Source organism: Lithobates pipiens, unplaced genomic scaffold (assembly GCF_037356315.1).
Source record: "Lithobates pipiens isolate NorthernLeopardFrog02 unplaced genomic scaffold, aLitPip1_a1.2 Scaffold_16, whole genome shotgun sequence".
Taxonomy (NCBI): Eukaryota; Metazoa; Chordata; class Amphibia; order Anura; family Ranidae; genus Lithobates; species Lithobates pipiens.
The window spans coordinates 422,008,389-422,027,072 of record NW_027507748.1 but is presented as its reverse complement, the minus strand read 5'-3'; the positions used below and the strand labels follow the sequence as shown (position 1 = coordinate 422,027,072).

Below are 18,684 nucleotides of genomic sequence, written 5' to 3'. Positions count from 1 at the left end.
GCGACAATTACAATATTACAACTTGGTGTTTCACTGGTCCAGTACCATTTGTGGCTTAAAGGACATCAAAAAATACCAATTGATAATTAATGGAGTATCAACAAAATGGAGACTACAATGTGCAAAACTAAAAATAAAAGTAAAAAGTGTAAAACCACAGATTTACTAAACCGGTACACACAGAATCTGGTGCAGCTGGGAATAGTAATCGATCAGCTTCCAGTTTTTATTGTCAAAGCTTAATTGAACAAGCTGAAGTCAAAGTGGTTGTAAACCCTTTACAACCACTTCAAACTACAGGCAAGCCCATAATTAGGCTTACCTGTAGCTGCACTGGATATCTCCTAAATCTGCACGGTTTAGGAGATTTCCCTGTATTTGCATGTGCCGACGTCATGCGGCACATGCGCACTAGCTCATTATGCCTTTATCTTGCAGGGTATTTTTATTTATTTTTTTGAATAGGGTTTACAACCACTTTAAAAGCTGATTGGTTATTATGCACAGCTGCACCAGATTCCGATTGCTCACATTTTAGGAAATGTCCTCCCCATTGTGTTCTTCCAAATAAGCTGTGCCACACAATCTTCCACAATTTCGCCAGTGCTCCCAATGGTACATTTCTCCCAGTGGATGGAGAACTCACGTGAATACATGCCTCTCTTTTTTATCAGATAGGCATATAGTACTTTAAAATAAAGATCATGAGGTACTGCCAGCTCCAAACCATATCTACTCTTCCTCTCTTCACTTGCACTTGATACACCATTATCCGCACATATAGAATGCATAAAAATAAAAACAAGATAAAACATATAGGCATATCGCAGCGTACAGGGTCACAGTCTCCCCACACAGGTTGGAGCCCATTTGAAGTCACTTCCAGTGCATTTTGTCATATCCGACTTTCTCAAGGGTATTAATTGTGGAAGATTGTGTGGATATTTTGTACTTATTTGGACATTTTTCAGATTTGTATTTATTTATTTATCACAGCACTGCTACACTTTTTACTTTTATTTTTATTTTTGTACATTATTGTCTCCATTTTGTTAATGTTTTTTTTTTGAAGAGTAATATTTGCTTTTGAGGTTAATACACATAGTTTTTACCTTTATGCTCCATTTGGGAAATATATCTTTATTGCTACTATTTTGTTTTTATATACATTCACTTCAGCATGGAGTAAGGGGTTATTAAAATTAATGTAGTGTACAATATAAAAGTATAAAAGAAAGTCCAACCTATGGTTAACCTCTTCCCACTCACAATCTCTATATTAAGGTTCTTCAGCATGATGTCCCATGCTGGGAATACATTGTTAAATTCCCTTTCTTTCTGAACAACTGAACAATTTTTTATGCAGCTGGAGGCTCTGAATTCTGTCTGTCAGTATCAGCTCCAGTCCCCACTGGCAAGTGTATTGTATTTAATTGTATAAGTGTATTTAAGTGTATGACATTTAGTCTAAAAACATTTTTTTTTATTTAAAAAGTGTACCAAACAAAATTCATATATGTCTTTTAAAATAATAAATAGAAATGGTTTAGGCATGCAAATGAGTTATAGAATTATTGTCAACTGGTGTATGCTGATACTGCCAAAGATGGCCTTAGCACCTAGGCATCAACTACTCTAGTCATGAAAGGGTTAAACAAAACCTGAGAGCTGATAATTTAGTCTCAAAGATAGGTAATTGTAAGGGAGTTGTCAGCGTCAGACCTATTTCCTGGACCAGTCCCTCCAGCTGTAAAGTGCACTATTTAAAGCTGGTGTCACTACTGATCCTGGCTGCCTGATTTGTCAGAGAATTCGAAATGTCACCACTTTTTATGTTAGTGTCAGAATGCTCTCCTATGCTGGCATTTATTCAGATCCCCTTAAAGATTTTTTTTTAAAATATTTAGTTTGTAAAATATTTAATTGTAACATAATATATTTGTCTCTTTACCTACTGTATAAAGGCCATTTCAATGCATAGCTTTTATTTTATTATTACTGCTAACCATGGGTAGATGATTCACCCAGAACCATAAGCAGTGTGTCACTTGTCCTGGACATCTCTTAATCCACCAGGGCCCACCTTGGTGTAAACTTGCTACTGAGCCAATCAATATAAGCAGTGCATTATGGGTATATTTTGAAATAAAGGGAAGGACTGAGATTCTTTAAAAAGTTGTAAAATCTGTGTGTTTTACAACCACATACCATGGTGAGGAAATATTTGTTCCCAATGAAAGCCTGAAGTGACCTAGATGCCTCTTGAGTCATTTACTCAGTGTGCAGTTAGCATATACAGTGGGGCAAAAAAGTATTTAGTCAGCCACCAATTGTGCAAGTTTTCCCACTTAAAAAGATGAGAGAGGCCTGTAATTGTCATCATAGGTATACCTCAACTATGAGAGACAAACTGTGGAAACAAATCCACACAATCACAATGTTTGATTTTTGAAAGAATTTATTTGCAAATTATGGTGGAAAATAAGTATTTGGTCAATATCAAAAGTTCATCTCAATACTTTGTTATATATCCTTGGTTGGCAATGGCAAAAGCCACTCCTTCTTTGCTGTGTTTGGGATCATTGTCATGCTGCTAGACCCATCCACGTTTCAACTTCAATGCCCTTGCTGATGGGAGGAGGTTTTCACTCAAAATCTCACGATACATGGCCCCATTCATTCTTTCATGTACATGGATCGGTCGTCCTGTTCCCTTTCCTGAGAAACAGCCCCAAAGCATGATGTTGCCACCCCCATGCTTCACAGTAGGTATGGTGTTCTTTGGTTGTAACTCAACATTCTCTCTCCTCCAAACATGACGAGTTGTGTTTATACCAAACAGTTCTACTTTGGTTTCATCTGATCATATGACATTCTCCCAATCCTCTTCTGGATCATCCAAATGCTCTCTAGCAAACCACAGATTGGCCCGGACATGTACTGGCTTAAGCAGGGGGACACATCTGGCACTGCAGGATTTGAATCCCTGGCGACGTAGTTTGTTACTGATGGTAGCCTTTGTTACGTTGGTCCCAGCTCTCTGCAGGTCATTCACTAGGTCCCCCGGTGGTGTTCGGAGATTTTTGCTCACCATTCTTGTGATCATTTTGACCCCACGGGGTGAGATCTTGTGTGGAGCCCCAGATCAAGGGAGATTATCAGTGGTGTTGTATGGCTTCCATTTTCTAATTATTGCTCCCACCGTTGATTTCCTCACACCAGGCTGCTTGCCTATTGAAATATTTGTTAGCGCTCCCAACGAAAGCCTGAAATGACCCAGATGTCTCTTGATCATTTACTCAGTGTGCAGTCAGGATATATTTTGCTCTTATTGTCTTGATATAATGGGGTTTATTTACGAAAGGCAAAAATCTAGTGAAGATATTGGGTTTGATTTACTAAAGGCAAACAGACTGTGCCCTTTGCAAAGTGCAGTTGCAGTCTGCAAGCACAGTCACTCCAGAGCTTAGTAAAAGAGGTAAAGCTTCACTTTGCAAAGAGTACCCAATCACAAGCAAGGAAAATAAAAATAAAACTTTTTTTGCTTGCACACGATTGGATGATGAAAGTCAGCAGAGCTGATGAAGCAAGAAAAGCTCTGTTGTTTGTTAGAGGTGGGATAGGCTTCCCTGAAGAACTGAGCTTTCAGGATTCACCTAAAAGTGGACAGAATAGGATAAATGAAAGTATGAATGTAATAGGACCCAAAACTGATTTCTCTGGTAATGCATCAGGCAGTGCATCCTTTGTTTTCTGTCCCTTAATTATATGACTTGCATATCCCATATATTAATATTTTTTTTAACCATAGTATGGGTGGTAATGGTACCAAATTATTTTCAAAACTTAAAGTACTCCACATCTACCTGTATACCCCTATACAGTATATACATAGTTAGATTTATCATAAAAGACAACTGTCCATTAAATTCAACTGGGTAAAAAATATCTGCATGTGTAAATCAGAAGTTAATCCTACTGTATAGGCTCTTCAGTATAAATAGCATTTACAATATTTCATTAATACCTTTAATACCATTCTAGTAGTTATGGTTTGTTTGCATTCTTGGTTTACCTAATGCATGTATGGCATTTTGTGTGCTGTGAAAGCTGTCATTTTTCAACTAACAAGTAAAATATCTGTTTTCTGAAAGCACTATTTTTATATCCAATTTAAAATGTCTAGGTGACTCAGAGACCCAGTTCGCATATGATGAGATGTCTGTTTAGAATAAGTTTTGTTCCAAAGGATCCAATTGACCTTCTTCGGAGGGACCCAGTTGCATTTGAATACTTATATGTGCAGGTAAGAGCTCTTACTCATGTGGAATAACTGTTGCAATTTAAAGTTTAATCTCTCTACTAATCCTGTACATCCAAGGAAGCTGTCATCTTAGCCTCTTCTTGATGTGAAGTTGCCATGGTGCTGCACATGTGATCAGTTACGACACCAGTCATTTCACAGTTCGGTTCAGATACTAAGCAACTGTGATAACTCTGATTCATAGCATGCCTTGAATGTAACCATATTGGGAAGCAGTTAATCAATGGGTTTAGTTTTGATTTAAAAGATATGTATCTATACAGGTTATATATTTTATTATGTAACAAATTGAAATAAAATAATATTGACAACTGAATTGTGTTATTTGCAACCATGAGAATGTAACACTTTGCATGCCATTAACACTAGCAATCATGAGATATGTCAGATGCTGGTTTGCAGATATTTGTTTTCCAATGTAACAAATGCATTACTTGAGTCTAATGCCCCATCTGCTGGTTGATTTCAGAGTTGCAACGATGTGGTTCAGGAGAGATTTGGACCAGAGTTAAAGTATGATATTGCCTTGAGACTAGCAGCACTGCAGATGTACATTGCAACAGTTACCACCAAGCAGACACAGAAAATCTCTCTAAAATATATTGAGTAAGTATTCTTGCTTATCTACCCAAGCATATCTTGCTTTGCTTTGTGCATTGGTCTAAATCATTTGGTGGAGGGGAGATTATCATGTGGGCTTTTTTTCAGGGGTTGGGCCTGGTCCAGTGAAGGGAACTCTTAAGGCATCAGCATACCAAGACATTTTGGACAATTTCATGCCCCCAAATTTGTGGGAACAGTTTGGAGATGGCCCCTTTCTGTTCCCACATGACTGCGCACCAGTGCACAAAGTAAGGTCCATAAAGGCATGTATGAGTGAGTGTGGGGTGGAGGAACTTGACTGTCCTGACTTCAACCTGATAGAACACATTTGGGATTAATTGTCTCGTCCAACATCAGTGCCCAACCTTACAAATGTGCTTCTGGAAAAATGGTCAAACGTTCCCATAGACACACTCCTAAACCTTGTGGACAGCCTTCCCAGAAGAGTTGAAGCTGTTATAGCTGCAAAGGGTGGGCCAACTCAATATTGAATCCTACAGACTAAGACTGGGATGCCATTAATGTTCATGTAAAGGCAGGTGTCTCAATACTTTTGACAATATAGTGTATATTATGATACGTCATTACCTATTTAAACTACATTTTAAAAAATGTGATACTTTAACAATTTGCTACTCTTTAAGATTCTTCTCCTGCCATTGCCCCTTCAGGCTGTACAAAACTCAATGGGATGCTGTGTGTTACTGATGAGATCAGTTTGCGCAAAACCTCAGTCTGCAGTCTCTTAGAAAAATGTCTGTCCTGAAGGCGCAGTTATTCTTAACAATGTAAATTCAGAGTTACAAAAAAAGCACAGCATGCTGTCACGTATGGGTATACCAGAATGCTATGCTAAACCTACCTACCAGACAGGCCTCCCTTTCTGCTTTAATTAATAAGTCCACAACCGCATTTAAAAGAAGCTTCCTAATAACCTTGTGTTCTTTTGGGCAGTATTTACGCTTTCCTGTCACAACCTCTGAGCTTAACATATAGTGCCTTGAAAAAAGTATTCATACCCCTTGACATTTTCCACATTTTGTCATGTTATAACCAAAAATGTCAATGGATTTTATTGGGGTTTTCTGTGATAGACCGACACAAAGTAGCACATACAGTAATTGTGAAATGAAAGGAAAATGATAAATGGTTTTACATTTTTTTTACAAATAAATATGTAAAAAGCGGGGCATGCATTTGTATTCAGCCCCCCAGAGGCAATGCTTTGTAGAACCACCTTTTGCTGCAATTACAGCGTAAGTCTTTTTGGGGATGTCTCTACCAGCTTTGCACATCTAGAGAGTTACATTTTTGTCCATTCTTCTTTGCAGAATAGCTCAAGCTCTGTTAGATTAGATGTGGAGCTTCTGTGAACAGCAATTTTCAAGTCTTGCCACAGATTCTCAATTGGATTTAGGTCTGGGCTTTGACTGGGCCATTATAGCACATGAATATACTTTGATCTCAACCATTCCATTGTAGCTGTGGCTGTATGTTTAGGGTACTTGTCCTGCTGGAAGGTGAACCTCTGCCCAAGTCTCAAGTATTTTGCAGACTTTAAAGCCCCATACACACTATCAGATTTTCTGCTGATTTTTTTCTTCAGATTTACCAAAACCATGTAGTGCAAGGGCCTGCCTGATTGCATACACATTGAAACTCCTAAGGTTTGGCCTCATATTATGTGGTTTTGGTAAATCTGAAGGTAAAAATCTGCAGAAAATCTGATGTGTGTATGGGGCTTTACGGGTTTTCTTCTAAAATTGCCCTGTATTGGGCTCCACCCAGCTTCCCATCAACTCTGACCAGCTTCCCTGTCCCTAATGAAGAAAAACATCCCGGCAATATGAAGTGGCCACCACCATGTTTCACAGTGATGATGGTGTGTTCAGGGTGATGTTAGTTTTCCGCCACACATAGCGTTTTGCTTTTAGGCCAAAAAGTTCTTCCATATGTGCCTTCTTCCACATGTTTGCTGTGTCCTCCACATGGCTTCTCCCAAACAGCAAACGGGACTTCTTATGGCTTTCTTTCAACAATGGCTTTCTTCTTCTCGTACCTGAGCTATGGATCTCTGCAGCTCCTCCAGAGTTACCATCTGCCTCTTGGCTGCTTCTCTGATTAATGCTCTCTTTGCCCAGCCTGTCAGTTTAGGTGGAGCGCCATGTCTTGGTAGGTTTTCAGTTGTGCCATACTCTTTCCATTTTCAGATGAGGGATTTAACAGTGCTCCCTGAGATGCTCAAAGAATGGAATATTATTTTTATAACCTAAACCTGCTTTAAACTTCTCCACAACTTTATCCCTGACCTGTCTGGTGTGCTCCTTGGCCTTTGTGAAGCTGTTCGTTCACAGAACAGCTGTATTGATACTGAGCATTAATTACACACAGGTGGACTCTATTTACTAATTAGGTGACTTATGAAGGAAATTGGTTCCACTAGACTTTAGTTAGGGGTATAAGAGTAAAGGGGCTGAATATGAATGCATGTCACACTTTTATTTGTAAAAACAACAAAAAATGGAAAACCATTTATCATCCTTCCACTTCACAATTATGTGCCACTTTGTGTTGGTCTATCACATAAAATCCCAATAAAATACATTTATGTTTTTGTTGTAATATGACAAAATGTGGACATTTTCAAGGGGTGTGAATACTTTTTCAAGGCACTGTAAATGACAGGATAGAGTACCAAGAAAGAATATACACTGTGCATGTGCAGCTCAAAAGAACAGGACGTCACTCCCTCCCTAAGCACTAGGGGGTGCTGGTCTCAACTCCTTTCGACCCTACAGTAACTCAGGATGGAGCCATCACTGGCTGCAGAGGATTTGAAGAAGCTTCTTCTAAATACAGTTGGGGTAGGTTTAGCATACTATGCTATACCTATACGCAACAGCATAGTGCGCTTCTTTCTTAAACTGAACTTTAAAGTGTATAAAAAGACAAAAAAAAATCAATTAAGTGTATTCATTAAAAAAATTTAACCTCACTGTGCAAGCCCTTTTTCTTCTTTTCCCACAAAAACACACACAATTACCTGGTAATCATGTTAGTCTTCCTACATACTTCTGCCCATGTTTCTTGCTCTGTTCTATCAGTGCTATCCATAGGTTCAGATCTGGTATTGACAGCAGTTGACATTGAAAATTGGTATCTGTCAACAATCACAGATATGCGCAGTTCAGTCTTCAAAGAGAACAGCAGGTTACCATGCTAAAGCACAGGGAGCCTAAAGATCCTTGGTCAGTCTGTGTCATCGCAGGCTGACATGCCCCAAAGCCATGCCGCCCAGCCATGCCACCAGTGATCACAGTGGCATCAGTTTGTAGATTGAGTCTAGTGGCTTTTTTTAAATGTAATATTATAATCACTTTCAAAATCTGAATTGCACCTTCACGAATGTAAATGAGAAATAAACAAATGCTGGCCTTTCTACAGAAAAGAATGGGGATTGGAGACCTTCCTTCCATCTGCTGTGTTGCAAAGCATGAAGGAAAAGAATATAAAAAAAGCACTGTCACACCTTGTCAAAGCTAATCAAAACCTCGTCCCTCCGGGCAAAAAGGTAAGCCATTCATGTTGAAGAAGTCTAAAATATAAGAAAGGAGCACATGAAAATACTATTTACGTGGACTGTATGAGATTTTATCACTCTGTATTTAGAAATGTATAGCTGTTTCAATCCCTTCTTAGCCACTTCAGCCCCAGAAGAATTTACCCCCTTCCTGACCAGAACACTTTTTGTGATTCGGCACTGCGTCGCTTTAACTGACACTTGCGCGGTCATGCGACATGGCTCCCAAACAAAATGAATGTTCTTTTTTTTCCCAGAAATAGAGCTTTCTTTTGGTGGTATTTGATCACCCCTGCGGTTTTTATTTTTTGTGCTATAAACAAAAAAAGAGCGTCAATTTTGAAAAAAATACATTATTTTTTACATTTTGCTATAACAAATATCCCCTAAAAATATATAAAAAATTTTTTTTTTTTACTCATTTTAGGCCGATACATATTCTTCTACATATTTTTGGTAAAAAAAAATCGCAATAAGCGTTTATTGATTGGTTTGCGCAAAACTTATAGCGTTTACAAAATAGGGGATAGTTTTATGCCATTTTAATTCATTTTATTAATACATTTTTATCGTGACTGTGACATTATGGTGGACACATCAGACATTTTTGACACATTTTTGGGACCATTGTCATTTATACAGCAATCAGTGCTATACAAATGCACTGATTCCTGTGTAAATGACACTGGCAGTGAAGGGGTTAACCACTAGCGGGCAGTGTATGGGATAAGTGTTACCTGGGGCAAGTTTCTAACTGTGGGGGGGCCGTGGCTACATGTGACACCTCACTGATCTCTGCACCCCATCACAGGGAGCAGAGATCAGTGACACTGTCACTAGGTAGAACAGAGAGATGCTTGTATACATTAGCATCTCCCCATTCTTCCTCCCCGTGAGGGGATGTACAGGTACGTGATTCTGCCTGTACGAACCCTTCTGCCGACGTATATTGGTGTGAGGTGGTCGGCAAGCTGTTAATGCATCAGATTTTGACATACTTGCATTGTAAAACCAGTTGATATCTTGGATGCTTCTATAATGGCCTGGACGTAGTTATGAGAAGTCCTGACACTGTCTCTAACCTTTATATCTTAAGATACACTACTTTTGCATCTACTGCAAAACAACATAAAATGTAACACTAGATTCTTAAAGCGGGGTTCAGGGGGAGGGGGGTGCAGATACCTGTCTAAGACAGGTATTTGCACCCACTTCTGGGCATAGACTCTCACGGGAGTCTATGCCTTTTTCTGTCCCGGCGTGCTGTCTGCTGGGACACACACGGGTCCCAGAGACAGCACGGACCATTCCTATTGCAATGCGTGACTCCCGCATGCGCAGTAGGGAACCAGGAAGTGAAGCCTCAATGCTTCACTTCCTGATTCCCTCACCTAGAATGGCGGCGGCAGCAGCTGTGAGCCGAGCGAACGATCGGCCTCAGCTGCCGACATGACTGGATCCTGGGACAGGTGAGTGTCCATTTATTAAAAGTCAGCAGCTGCAGTATTTATAGCTGCTGGCTTTTAATCATTTTTTTTCCAGTGAAATCCCTCTTTAATGTTGCTTCTAACTGAAAGGCTTAAGGAAGCTAAATTGTAATTAGGTAACCTACACAGAAAAGAAATATATTATATAATATAAAAAAATTATAAAGATACAGTCTGTTTTTATGGTGGTCAACAATTTAATGTCAAGGTATAATCAGTCATCTTAATATTATGATGCATGTTTTATATTACGTTATCCTAAATAAACTATACTACAGGCATACCCCACTAAGTACACAATGGGGTTTATTTACTAAAGCTGGAAAGTACAAAATCAGGCTCACTTCTGCATTGAAACCAATCAGCTTACAGGTTTTATTACTAAAGCTTAATTGAACAAGCTGGGGTTAGAAGCTCATTAGTTTCTATGCAGAAGTGAGCCTGATTTTTCACTTTTCATCTTTAGTAAATAAACCCCATTGTGTACTTAAAAGTGGGGTATGCCTGTACATTGCAACTTATCAGTCTTTAACGACTTCAGCCCTGGAAGATTAGAGATTTCATTTGGTGGTATTTGATCACCTTTGTGGTTTTTATTTTTTGTGTTATAAACAAAAGAATAGCGACAATTTTGAAAAAAACACAATGGGGTTTATTTACTAAAGGCAACTCCACTTTGCACTGCAAGTGCGCTTGAAAGTGCAGTCACTGTAGATCTGAGGAGGACGCGTAAGGAAAATTAAAAATCATTATTTTTGCTTGTACATGATTGGATGATAAAGTTAGCAGAGTGTCCCCTCATTTCAGATCTTCTCCTCAGATCTACAGTGACTGCACTTCCAAGTGCACTTTCAGTGCAAAGTTGATTTGCCTTTAGTAAATCAACCCCAATATCTTTAACTTTTTGCTAATAAATATCCCCAATTTAAAAAAAATATATATCTACATTTCCTCAGTTTAGGCCGATTTGTATTCTTCTACATATTTTTTGGTAAAAAAATTGCAATAAGCATATATTGATTGGTTTGCGCAAAAGTTATAGCGTCTACAAAATAGGGAATAGATTTATGTCATTTTTATTATAATTTTTTTTACTAGTAATGGTGGTGATCTGTGATTTTTATCAGGACTGCGATATTGCGGTGGACACTTTTGACACATTTTTGGGACCATTGACAATTATACAGCGATCAGTAGGCAGGACAAAAACTTTTTCAAGCTATGAATAAGCACTGATTCCAGTGCGAAACGCGTCAGATTGTGTACCCTTTTTATTTGCTGTGGAATATTTGATGTGATGTAACCCACGACTTTCAATAAAAACAAAGGATTTCAAGTTTTTTTCTGGTGTGCGGCTATCCAGAGTTTTTGTCCTGCCTACCTTCCTATTGTGTATGTATCAGCCAGCACCTGGGGCTCATTATTAGGAAGAAGAGCATTCACCCTGGAGAGCTATCTTGGAGCGGTGGTTCCCTTTTTCTATCTTATACAGCGATCAGTGCTATAAAAATGCACTGATTACTGTATAAATGTCACTGGCAGGGAAGGAGTTAACACTAGGGGGTTAACTGTGTTCGATTAAGGGGTTAACTATGTTCAATCAAGGGGTTAACTGTGTTCCCTAGTGTGTGTTCAAACTGTGGGGGGCATAGGACTGACTAGAGAAGGAGAGAGATTGGTGCACATACTTGGTCTGAACACACTATCTGTCTCCTCTCCCCTGAGAGAACCGGGATCTGTGTGTTTACATACACAGATTCCGGCTCTTGCTCCATCACGAGCGATCACTGGTGCCCGTTGTTCTGCGTGCCCACCAGGCACTCGCATAGGCTCCGGCATGGCGCCGCAGGTTTGCGCACACGCCCCTTGTGGTCAAAAGGTGAACCAATGTACACTTACATCTTTTTGCCCAGGGGAGTCAACCTGCCACAGTACAACTGTGTCGGCTGGTCGGGAAGGGGTTAAATGTGGTGGATGCATTCATTTTCTTTTTTTAAGGCTTTTTTACTTTATTTTCACCCGACGAAATAATGCTTAATGGGTGGAATAATTCATCAGATTAAACACAGCCAGTGAAAGGGGGCTGTTGGGAAAATCTCTGAATTTAAGGTGATGATAGGGGCAAAAGCTGGTTATTTATTTTTTAATTGATTATTGATTTATATCTTGCTGTTTTTGGCTGCAGTTCTATTTAAAATGTTTAATTCTGCTTTACAGAAAAAAAATGTAAAGGTGAATTAACATTAAAAAACCCACTCCTTCCCTTCTGTCCCTTCTGTACTTACCTCCAGGGTTTCTGAGCTTTCAGCACCTAAGCAGCCAGTCCAGCTGTCTAGAGATTGGAAATTCAAGCTCTTACCTCTGTTCTCAGTGACACACCTCTGGAACGGATCAGATCGATTCTGATTGGTTAGCACTATCACAGTGAATCAATCTGGTCCATCCTAGAAGTGCTGCACAGAGAAGAGGGAGAAGAGCAGGGATTTCAAATCCCCATTTCAAATCCCCAGAGTGCTGGGCTGCAGGAGTACTGCTAGCTCAGTGACCCTAATGGTAAATACAATGGGGACTGGGGGGTAGGGGAGGGTGTCTAGGGTTATTTCACCTTTACATTTTTTTCTATAAAGTTGAACTGATCCTTTTAACCTCCCTGGCAGTTTTCCCGAGTGTGGCTCGGGGTTAAATTTCAGTACCATTAGCGGTAACCCCGAGCCACACTCAGGATTGAACTGCAGGATCCTGGTGTGGTATACTTACCTTGTCCCCAGGATCCTGCAATGTTCTCCCGATGTGTCCGCTGGCTGTGTCCTCCATCTAATGCCTCTCTGTGACGGGCTCCGTTCATATTCAAATGTAAAAATCATAATACATATAATACATAATACATATATTACAGTGAAATCTTGCAGATTACAATATTGTATGAAATTATTTCACATCCCTTTTGTCCCCAGTGCTTTGTCCAATGCTCTGCATACAGTTTTATATTATATATACTGTTATTTCTGTCTGGCAACTGGAGAGTGTCCATAGCAACCAAAGAGTGTCCCTTTACATCAAAAGTGGTTTTAGACCAGCTAGAAAACAGCGATAGTAAATTAGAACACTTGCCGAATTCAACAATAGTGAATCGTGGGGAAATTTATTTTATCATTATTATATTATTATTTTTTATAATTATTTATATTTATTTATTATATTATAATTTATGATTTTGTGTTTAAAACTTCATTATACCCGGGATTTCTACTAGACTCTTGTTTGGACAGATTTAAGTGTGTTATTGCTTAGAATTACAGGCCTACAATATAAAACGCTCCAAATTTCTATGCAAAATAATTGTACCACTTTGAGACGCAAAAATCTGACATAATCATACCACCAGGGAGGTTAAGCAAAGCTGCAGCCAAAAACAACAAGATACAAATGAATAATCAATAAAAAGACAGCCACTAACTGTCCTTAATCTGACGGCCAGCATTATTCTATCCACTTTATATAAATCCAGGTCCAGGTAATCCTGGACCTGCTTCAGTCAGTGACTGGATAGTGAAAGAAGCAGCACAGTGATGTGCTTCTTGCCAGCATATACTGTAAATGAATTGGCCCCTGCTGTTAAGGGAATGCAAGAGACCAGGTGACTAGGTGAAATTTATGTGCTTGCATTGCTCACACTTAAAAAATTGATTTAAACAGGAAGTTTTGATTACATGGCTGCATTAACCACTAGCTGTTTGAAACAAATTTTAACTTTTTCACATACAGGATAAGATCAGCATTTATTTCTAGAAAATAATTAGAACCTCCAAACATTGTATATTTTCTGAAAGCAGAGGCCCTGGTAACTAAAATGGTGGCTTTTGCAATTTTTTTATTTGCAGGAAAAAATACACTTAAATACATTTTAGTGCAGACAAACACAATTGAATTCCTGTTTTATTTTTGGCAAAATACAAAAGATAATGTTGCATTGAGTAAATAGATATCAAGCATATCAAGATTTCTAATTGTGCATGAAATATGAAATATCTGCCTAGAGTTCAGCTTTAAAATGCTTTTGCTGTTGTCTACAGGTTAGAAGTGAATAAAGTAGGTTAGGCATGCTGGTCCAGAGTAGCTTACAACCACATGCACATTCACTCTACAATTAGCCCATGTGTAGGGTGCTTTATTTGGCATCTGATTGGGCTAACTGTAGAGTGAATATGCATGTGGTTCTAAGCTACTCTGGACCAGTGCTGCATCATATATCAGCAGTTGTTCCATATAAAAATACATAATAAAGAAATGACATTCATATGTAAATCATATTGTATGACAAAATGCAAAGTAATGCCAAAACCATCCATATCCCTAAGCTGACAGCACATTTTAATCACTCTTTATATCTTTTGCAGCTATCTGCTCTACAAGCCAAAGTGCACTATCTGAAGTTCCTTAGTGACTTGCGCTTATATGGAGGACGTGTATTTAAAGCAAAATTGGTTGTAAGTGCTGTATTATGTAATACTTTATGCATAGTCTAGCATTTCAGACACACAGTTGTCCATAATTTATCTTTACTGCAATATGTGAATTTCTGTATCAATCAATGTGTAATTAATTTTGAAAGCTGGTAAAAAGGGTCATCAATATTTCCTGGGCAATTTCCCACATGTCTTCTAGATTGAGTATACATGGATATTATTGAAATCATTTTCCCAGCTGTACAAATATACATGTTGCATCTTACTTTAAATTGTAATATCTTTCCCAATCCATATTCATTTAATCAGCAAATGCATTTATAATGTTTACTCCACTGCACAATTTATTTTTACCCTTGCCTTGATAAATTGGCCAGTAGACAAGTAGAAAATGTAACCCTCTAATATCCTTGTGCTTACAGCAGGGAGAAAAACATTCAGATGTGACCTTGTTAGTTGGTCCCCGATATGGTATCAGCCACGTAATCAACACAAAAACAAACTTGGTAGCCCTACTTGCTGACTTCAGCCATGTGAATCGGATTGAAATGTTTACAGAAGATGAAATAGTAGTCAGAGTAGAGCTTCATGTTCTTGATGTAAAAGTAAGTACAGTTTTTTTTTGTTTTGTTTTTAACACCGACTCTATGTATGTGTATAGCCCTAGGCCAGTGATGGTGAACCTTGGCACCCCACATGTTTTGGAACTACATTTCCCACGATGCTCAGCTACACTGCAGAGTGCATGAGCATCATGGGAAATGTAGTTAAAACATCTGGGGTGCCAAGGTTCATCATGACTGCCCTAGGCACTTCCAGCAGGCGCTGTGCTAGCCCCTCCCCTCTGTTTCCACCTTTTCCAGAAGGATTTGTATTTTGTAAATGGGTTCACATAATACAAAGCACTCGCTGATTGGGCAGGAGCAACTCTGCAGTTGCTGGAAATGAAAGCAGAAGGCTCAGTATTGAAGCACCGGAAGTTATAGCAATAGCTATAAAAATTGTAAATTAAACTGATAAGTCCACGAGGTGGCATGCACTTGGACTTAACCCCTAGTAATTCAGAACATTTTAGAAAGCAGTTTAATTTCTGGAGTTCAATTATAATAAGCTCTTGCTGTATCTGTCATTGGTTGCCTACTGGTGAACCTGTAGCACAAAAAACAAGTAGGAGTGTAGTCCATCATAACCAGTTTGAGGCCATCTGCCATGTTATAAGATGCATAACAAAATGTAATCATATATTAGGTTCATATTCAAGCTACATATCCATTTTGTTTTGCATGAGACCTTATACACAAGCGAGGTGGATGGAGGAATCTCCCCTGTCAGGACATTGTATTCTTACAGCAGGACTATCCACTGTCAGAATACACCAATCGGTGGCTGAAGCTGAATGGCTGCAGCCACCGAGCAAGAAAAGTTCTCCGACATTCCCGTTCAACAGAAGTCGATCTACGTCTGTCGAGCAGGGATGGCCAAGCATGGCTCAAATTTTGATCTATTTATAGCAAGCTTAAGTTCCAACAATTTGCTTTATCAATGGTTTTCATAACAATACGCTGTCTATAAAATAACATTTGTAAAAGTCAAAGATCAAACATTATTTGACCTTATAGAAAAGTAATCTAATAATTACCTTTTTCAGCATCCTCTACATACATTAAAATGGCTTCCTTCCTACTGAATTATGGCAAATGGAGGTTAACTGTGCAGTTCAGTAGTATGGAGTTCTGCTTTGAAGTTGACAGCACAATTTGCATAAGCTAAAATAATGATCTCTTGTTATGTTTTATGACCTCGTTTTTCTCTTACAGCCTATAACGTTACTTATGGAGTCATCGGATGCCATGAACCTTGCCTGTTTAACAGCAGGTTATTACCGACTTTTGGTAGATTCCAGACGTTCAATATTTAATGTGGCAAATAAAAACATGGCCAATCGTGAAGCAGGTAAATTGACAATAGTTTTTGCTATGCATCTCAATTATCCCCTAATGCCTGCAAGTAAAACAAATCTTCATGCCTGAACTCAGATTTGCAACTTTGGCGAGTGTTAATTATCTAGACATATCATCACAACTACTTAGTATATCCAAGTAAATTATACTTTGTGTCTTTCGGGATAAATTGGTCCTTAATTTGGTGGTAATATGTATGCCCTGATTTTTATTTTATTTTTATTATTAGAAAAAAATGGCCCAAAATAGTAAAGCTATATTTCTTGCCATTACTATGACCCACCACCAAAAAAAAAAAAATCCCATAATAAATTTCCCTACTCCGGACATTACGGCAATTCCACATATGTGTATATTATTTGTTATTTGTACACTTAGTGGGGCAATAAACATTAGTGTATATTTTTATCTTACCTAAAATACACTGATATCCAGCCTAAAATATTGACCCTGAGCTTTGACCTAATCTTGACCCTGACGCTAACATAGATCAAGCTCTAATCTAGCTAGTTTATATTTATTTATTTATTTTACACACAGACTTTTTTACTTTCATTTCCTCTGGCTATCACAGCTATAATGTGATCCAGAGTTGGTCCTCCTCCTCCCCATTATTAATAGAAAACCCTGACAGTGACAGCTAAGTCTCCATACTGGGAGTGCGCATATATATGACACCTCTCAATAAGACCCACCTCTGTGACAATGCATATACAATATACATGTGAGGCTGGCGTAAACAAATTGACTTCTTTGCACATCAGGATATCTCTCTGTCTGTACAACTCAGTGTACCTACACATCCGGAATTTAAGTAGGATAATTAAAACAATATACTGTGTTTTATTATTACTTCTGTATTATGGTAGAAAAATACGTATATATTTACATTTTTTTAATGTTTCTTTTTAAATCAGTTTTAAATATACATATTTGCCTTTTTGCAAGTGTCAAAAGTTGAAAAAGATAAATGGTTTTCAAAAGATTTTACAAATAAATATCTGAAAAGTGTTGAGTGTACTTCTATTAAGCCCTCTTGATTCAACACTTTGTAGAGCCACCTTTCACTGAAATTGCAGCTGCAAGTCTTTTTGGGGATGTTTCTACCAGCTTTGCACATCTAGAGAGTGACATTTTTGCCCATTCTTCCTTGCAAAATAGCTTAAGCTTGTCATATTGGATAGAGAGTATAGGTGAACAGCAATTTTCAAGTCTTTCTACAGATTCACTTGGATTTAGGTCTGGACTTTGACTAGGCCATTCTAATGCCCTGTACACACGGTCGGACATTCCGCCAACAAAAAGATTTTGGCCCAAATTTGTCTTGCATACACACGGTCGCGCAAAGTTGTCGGGAAATCCAATCGTTCAGAACGAGGTGACGTACAACGCGTACGATGGGACTATAAAGAGGCCAGTAGCCAATAACTTTCATCTCATAATTTATTCTGAGCATGTGTGGCACTTTGTGCATGGGAATTGTCACACGATCGGAATTTAAACGATCGGATTTTGTTGTCAGAAAATTTTAGAACAAGATCTCAAACCTTGTGTGTTGGAAACTCCAATGGAAAAAGTCCAATGGAGCCCACACACGAATTTATCACAACACAGTCCGATCGCACATTTTCCGTTGGAAAGTCTGACTGTGTATACAGGGCATTACACAGGAATATGCTTTGATTTAAGCCAGGGGTCTCAAACTGGTGGCCCTCCAGCTGTTGAGATACTAAAGTCCCATCATGCCTGTGGGAGTCATGCTTGTAAATGTCAGCCTTGCAATGCCTCGTGGGACTTGTAGCTCCGCAACAGCTGGAGGGCCACCAGTTTGAGACCCCTGATCTAAACCATTCCATTGTAGCTCTGGCTGTATGTTTAGGGTCATTATCCTGCTGGAAGGTGAACCTCAGTCCAAGTCTCAAGTCTTTTGCAGACACTTTTTCTTACATTGACTTGTATGGGGCTCCATCCATCTTCCCATCAACTCTGACCGGCTTTCCTGTCCCTGCTCCCCATTATTAATAGAAAAAGAATCCCCAAACATGATGCTGCCACCACCATGTTTCATGGCGGGGATGGTGTGTTCAGGGTGATGTGCATTGTTAGTTATCCGCCACACATAGCGTTTTGCTTTTAGGCCAAAGAGTTCAATTTTGGTCTCATCTGCCTAGAGCACCTTCTTCCACATGTTTTCTGTGTCCCCCACAAAGTCTCGCAAACTGCAAACAGGAATTTTTATGGCTTTCTTTCAAGAGCTGTGAAA

General features: G+C 38.8%; 1 protein-coding gene across 3 annotated transcripts in view; it reads left to right on the top strand.

Annotated features, from left to right (window-relative positions):
* Positions 1-18,684, top strand: part of FRMPD4 (FERM and PDZ domain containing 4) — a 491,089-nt gene that overhangs the window by 449,154 nt on the left and 23,251 nt on the right. For all 3 annotated transcript variants that reach the window (XM_077482546.1, XM_077482547.1, XM_077482548.1), the window contains 6 exons: positions 4,187-4,306; positions 4,794-4,930; positions 8,372-8,498; positions 14,392-14,481; positions 14,883-15,065; positions 16,278-16,413. In XM_077482546.1, the coding sequence (XP_077338672.1) occupies positions 4,187-4,306; positions 4,794-4,930; positions 8,372-8,498; positions 14,392-14,481; positions 14,883-15,065; positions 16,278-16,413 (793 nt within the window). The remainder of the gene's footprint in view (positions 1-4,186; positions 4,307-4,793; positions 4,931-8,371; positions 8,499-14,391; positions 14,482-14,882; positions 15,066-16,277; positions 16,414-18,684) is intronic.